General features: G+C 40.1%; 1 protein-coding gene across 10 annotated transcripts in view; it reads left to right on the top strand.

Moving 5' to 3' along the window:
* The window catches only part of myo18ab (myosin XVIIIA b), a 123,775-nt gene that overhangs the window by 91,116 nt on the left and 26,227 nt on the right, over nt 1-6,432 (top strand). For all 10 annotated transcript variants that reach the window (XM_084019379.1, XM_084019377.1, XM_084019371.1 and 7 more), the window contains 4 exons: nt 634-744; nt 2,784-2,888; nt 4,165-4,311; nt 5,951-6,064. In XM_084019379.1, coding sequence (XP_083875505.1) covers nt 634-744; nt 2,784-2,888; nt 4,165-4,311; nt 5,951-6,064 — 477 coding nt within the window. The remainder of the gene's footprint in view (nt 1-633; nt 745-2,783; nt 2,889-4,164; nt 4,312-5,950; nt 6,065-6,432) is intronic.

The raw sequence follows: 6,432 nt of genomic DNA, 5'->3' as shown, positions 1-6,432 counted from the left end.
TTGCAAAAATATTGAATAACCTTTGAAACAGGGATGTCTTTATATACTTTAGTTGTCCCAAAGATGCAGAGGCCTTAAATCTGCATGCAGAAGATAGATACGTAGTAGACCTTGGATCTACTGTAAGTAAATGACCTCGGCCCCCTGCTGTCACTGATATAAGGGGACACACACTAATCTTTGTATCTGGAGCATCACCATCCACAAGCCAAACACCGTCACCAAAACACTGCACAGCGGTTAATCGTACAATGAGACAGGAGTTGCTTCTCTGCAGCAAACACAAGGTGAACCATAAAACGATGACAATCACGTCTTTACATAGCTTTGCCTGCTTAAAGGTTTTCTATACGACATTCAGTCAGTATCTTGAATCCCATTTACTTTGGCCAGGATAATAGCAATGTGAATTTTAAATGTCATCCCAAGCCTAAACGAAAGCAACATTTTTCTCAGGTTTTCCCTGTAGCTGTTCCACTAAGAGCAGTTTATCAGCAATAACGAGAACAACAGCAACTACTGTGGACATATGCACGCCTATGAATAATATATGGGAATAAGGATGTGACGTATGTATGTAATCAGTGACGGGTTCCTTTAAGGGAGTGTTCAAAGTCTGAGTTTGTTTTTCAGGCCAAACTTCGTCTGGAGATGGAGATGGAGCGTTTGCGTCACACTCACTCCAAGGAGATCGAGAGCAAAGACGATGAGGTGGAGGAGATCAGACAGTCCTGCAGCAAGAAGGTAAGAAGGCCCAATACATGGACACGCACACATCGTAATGCTGTGACTCCCAGCGTTCTGTTGTGTAAATATCAATTAATGTAAGGGAGAGACGGGTGTAAAATGTGTGTTTTGGGGAGTCAGTGATAGAGAGGCAGTATTTAAACAGAAACAAATACGGAAACACTCAATACAAAGTCACTTTTCAGGAGCTCTCTGGTGAAACATTTTACCTTGCTGCTCCTCACTTCATTACTTTAAAAGGAGCAATATATGACAATCTGTAGGACTTCAAGCAAGCACACACCAGATGCTGTTAGCACCGTTAGATACGAGCCGCTAGCTCAGGTCGCCTTGTTGGGAGCCATAAAGGGGCAAGCAAAATGCTTCCAGACTTGTATTATGCACCTTTAGATCCAGCACTGTCAATTAAACTCAAACACTCCCTGCACAGATATTTTACCTTTCCGGTCTCCAGCAGCTCAGAGAGCATGATCCCTCCTTTTCCTGTGGGCTTTTAATCTGAGCCTGATACAGGAAGTAGAGGGTTGAACTCAACAGAACGGAGGATTTGAAATAATTAGCAAATTAAAACAGCATTAGTGTGAAAAGGGAAAACAGGCCTTTATTAGTGATTGTTCATGCCGATGGCTTTTCTTTAAGAATTCACTGTATTTGTGGTAGGTTTAGTAACTGACCCTCTTGATACACACACACACGCACACACACACACGACGCGGTTGGCAAACACAGAATTTCCGACTGTATTTCTAATTGCATTTGTTGGATTAAGATCCATCATGCGAATGATTTGACTCTTCCTTGAGTCCCATTTGCTTCTGCATCTTTAGCTTTGTTGCTGTTGCTGCTTGTGATGCGGTTTAGTATTTGCTTTGCCAGTGCTGAGGCCATATCACTGCCCTTCTCCAGTCGAGCCCTAATTAGCCCACTGTGTCTTCCACTGACATTTACAGCGTGATGTAGCATATGATGATGGATTATGTTGAACAAATACATGAAGGAAACAGCCACCTTAGAACTGACTGTGCAACAGAATTTAACACTGTATTACTCGATGCAGAACCTTGTTCATTATCCAAAGTATATGAACATACAGAACTTCTGTATTTTTTGTGATAATAATATATTGGTATATACTATTCAGTGCGTGGGATGGATGCGTATTGTAGTTCTGGCCCTTCCATCTGTCAAGTCTCTCCATTTAGTTTCCATGAAATGTAGTACAGACATTCTTGGTCCCCAAATGATGAATCCTACTAACGTTGGTGACTCCCAGGCTTTTCCTCTAGAGCCACCGGCAGACTATTGTTTTCAATTCTCCTGGATATCTATTTAATTTATTATTTAATAAGCCGATATTAGCCTGTCACAGATATATTGTATCTGCTTATATGCTGGCCAATATGTGCCAGTATAAAGCATGATTTTTGTAAGAATCTAACTCAGTATGTTCTGCTGTAATGATTCAGAAATAAAAAAAATAATACAATATGCTTTCCGATAAGAGTATGTTTTTAGAAAAGACTTAATAGAAGAAAGAAACTGACTCAGACAGTCTTATTATATGCATATATACATTATTTTATCTGCATCGGTCCCAAAAATCGCAATAATCTCAGCGTCTACAGGGTGGATTGGCACAGCATTTGGTTTAGACGTGATTTCACTTTATCTTTATTATAATACGTTCAATATTTTGGTTTAAGATGACCATTACCAGCCTCAGCTGTACTTTGTGCTCAATATGGTGACCTCACCACACGTCATCATTAGAGCTGAATTACATACTCAAAAAGCTGCAGCATGGCCGTGGACTCTATTTCTATCCACTTATAAGGTTTTAAGAAAGAAACATCTTCATTATTTAGTCAAAGAAGCAACAGTGCAGCCTTAAGGGGCCTTGGGGACTTATCTTCAATAATATCTAGAATAGTCTAGAATAGATATGGATTAGTGTCAGAGGAGGTCAGCAGCCATATGTGCACTACTTTATGTTCTCCTGTGAATACACTCACGGCTGAGTGTTTTTGTGTGTCCAGCTGAAGCAAATGGAAGTCCAGTTGGAAGAAGAGTACGATGAGAAGCAGAAGGTGCTGAAGGAGAGGAGAGAGCTGGAGTCCAAGCTTATGTCAGCACAGGACAAGGTAACTACTCTGGGCGAGGTGATGGATCCCAGTCCTGTTGGGCCTGGAACAGCATCTTGTAAGTCAGCCACTTACGATTGAAGGTTTCAACTTTAACGATACATTTGTGAGACTCGATCTATCTCTTCACATTAAGTGCACATTTGGTATACAGGGTTGGACAGTAGCAGACTGTTAGTAATGTTATTTGTTCTGAAGCTGTAGCACTGCTGCTGCCGAGGTGCGTGGGTGGAGATGTGGGCAATTGAGTCATTTAAACTGACTAAATTAAATATTTATCTGCCTTTGCCAACTTCAATTAGTGAGCAATCAGCATGAATAAAGTTGTGAGGGATGTTCAACTTTGACATGCTGGGAACGGAGGAGGATTTGCAACCAAGCCAGTGTAAATACATGCATATAAAACATAGGTGTAGAATATTAACCAATTTGTCCTCTTCCCTTTCTTCTTCTAATGACACATGCCAACATGAAGGTCTTTCTTCATTCCCAAGGCTTCGACATATTTTTGCCAGAATAACTTGCCAGAATGTCAGTGTTTCACCTTGAGTCGAGATTATTTTGTCAAACTATAAAAGGAATGAGTTCTACGTATGTAGACAGAGCAGCATCTTCAGATAATTTAACTGCAAACTTATTTCCAAATAAAGTCGCTCTTCGTCTTATCTTTACAAATATCTATAACATTGTGAATATTGTTTTATATTAATTTGGATAGAGGTGGTAAATTAGCCCTAACGGTATTGACACAGCAATAAAACAAACCTGTGTTTTCTTTAATAATGATTGCGTGACAGAATCACACAATAATGGTTTTCCATTTATAAGCCAAACTGTTAAAGGGCCAGTGTGTCGGATTTGGCAACCAACTGAAACTGTGCCAAACATACAAAGTAGGAGAACTATGGTAGCAGATCTAGGCTCCGTCTAGAGCCAGTATTTGGTTTGTCCATTCTGGGCTACTGTAGAAAGGCTCTCGGAAGAGGACCCTCTCTGTATGTACAGTAGGTATAAATGCATCATCAATTTAACACAAATATGATTCTTATTTTCAGGGATTATGAACTTAAAAACATTCTTAATATTATTGTATTCCCTTTGTGCCAGTCGATCACCCTAAATGCTACATGCTACTATACCTTTAAATTGTATATGTGTAAATGTAACCCAAATATATGTGGTACAAAATGTATGGATTGAGCCTGTAAATGGTAAGAAGAAATGCATGGCCAGTACTAGTGTCAGTGGGCCAAACCTAACTGTACCTGTTTCCCAGGTGAGAAGTGGTGACGTGGAGACTGAGAAGCGTTTGAGGAAGGACCTGAAGAGAACCAAGGCTCTGCTGGCTGACGCCCAGATCATGTTGGACCACATCAAGAACAACGCGCCCAGCAAGAGGGAGATTGCCCAGCTCAAAAACCAGGTATGTGGTTCCGAGGATCGGAAGGCCTGATATGCCCTACTTTGCTTGTAATTGGCTTACACTGGTATCCTTATGCTAATGGTTACTCTTAGCCTTTTCCATACTGCCAGTGCATCTCCACAGATCAGGCACACTGGCTTGGCTCTTACTTCAACAAAAAACTATCTGACAGCAATTTACTAGGTGATTTATTGAATGTATACATTTATTTTAATTCGTATTTCTGCTTCTTTTCGTATGTATGAATTGCCTCGAGGGACAGATCAAAACTATCTTATGGGGTGCATATGGCCCAGAGGCCGCAGGTTCCCCAACGCTGCCCAAACCATATTCACTCCTCATTGCTGAGCTATTTTTAGCCAATCATTAGCCAATCAGCCAGTATTAGCCAATCAGAGGCAAAGAAGGGCGGTCCATGACTTCGCCATCCTAGGAAAAAGAATGCAGAAAACTCATATACAGTAGAGCCCAATCAATTCCAATATTATGGAGTAAAATGTCTGATATCAATAAATAGGCCAATATTACTTTTGTTAACACTATATATATTTATATGTTTACATGTATATAATGCTTTCTGAGTCAGCGTCTTCTATAAAGTATTTTCTTCAAACATACCTTTATCGGATAGCATATCCAGATTTTCTGGATGCGCCGATACTGATATATCTGTGATAAATCTGTCAGTCTCTTAAAACACTATCTTTATCATCACATTGACCATATTTTTCATACTGAACCTTTAAGTCTATCACCTCAGCTCCACTGCTGCACATGAAGTCTCCTCGTTTCCGCGGCGCATTTCTTCGTTTTGTTTATGTATATCGATCATTATTTTTATGCGCCATCTTGCTTGTGACGTATAGAGTCACGTTTATGCATCGGACATTCGTATTGGCTCCCGTAGCGGCTTTTACAGCCAATCGGAAAGCCTGATTTACGCATGGCCGTGAGTCATTGTGTTTGCTCAAACGGGAGACACGGAGGAGTTCAAAGCAGAGAAAAGAACGGTCAAAAAGTTACTGTAGTGATAGAGAAAGTTAAATACATAAATGGCACAGAAGAAGTACACTTTACACATATTTAGGGCAGGGAGAGGAAAGGACGATTGCTGGCAAAAAAAAACGCCCATGGACACTACTCAAAAGAATATCCATATTTCATAGACAAAAGCAGCTAGAAGCTTCAAATAACTTCTAGAACAATCCAAACAAGTGTGCTAAACTTTCTATGTTGAGCTTTTCTTTCGTTATAATGGTTTGCAGTGGGTTTTTTTAATAAAATGTGTAACAATTTAAGGTGCGTTTTTATTTATTTTTAATTTATGGGCTAAAATCCCCTATAATAGTGTATATAAGTATTTATTGAGTGATACACACAGTTAGCTGAGGTTGTGCTGATTCTGGGGATGTGTATAACTTGATGATACTCTAAAAAATGGCAATTTTATAGGCAATACACAAAAGTATGACAAGACGGAAAATTCCCTATGTGGGTCTCAGAGGGTTAAAGACTACGGACTGGGACCCGAATCACTTTATAGTATGATAAAGTGACTGCAGATATGATATCTTCATTTGAAACATGTACATTTTCTTATTGAACTGATGTATTTTTCTCCTTTTTGTGTCCACTCCAGCTGGAGGAGTCCGAGTTCACCTGCTCGTCTGCAGTAAAAGCTCGTAAGTCCATGGAGGTGGAGATTGAAGATCTGCACGTTCAGATGGAGGACATCTCCAAAACGAAGCAGGCGGTCAGTTCAGTTCTCCTGATCCTCTTTTTAAAAGCACTTTCCCGCGTGTCACAACCACAGACGGCAAGTTTGATCAAAAGTAGGATTTCTGCAAGAAATATGAGGAAAAAGCCAAAGCTGTCACACTTTTTGGAAATGATCATCAGCAGTGATGACGTTGGCCGTGTTTTTGAGGCTTTTAAAAGGCTGTACCATCTGTGGTAGCAGGGCAGCAGTAGATCTGTCAAACTGTTGCCTTTAGCCAGAGACAAGGGGTTAGAGGACATAATGTTCCCTCCGAGCCGCTGTTCTTCATTTTCTGCTGCTTTATTTTCCACTTCTCTTTATTCTGTCTATACCTCTTAAGTATTTTTTTCTTTTCTTTGTAG

Source organism: Eutrigla gurnardus, assembly GCF_963514095.1.
Source record: "Eutrigla gurnardus genome assembly, chromosome: 10".
Classification (NCBI taxonomy): domain Eukaryota; kingdom Metazoa; phylum Chordata; class Actinopteri; order Perciformes; family Triglidae; genus Eutrigla; species Eutrigla gurnardus.
Note: the sequence above shows the minus strand (reverse complement) of the source record. Positions and strands in the feature narration are given on the sequence as shown.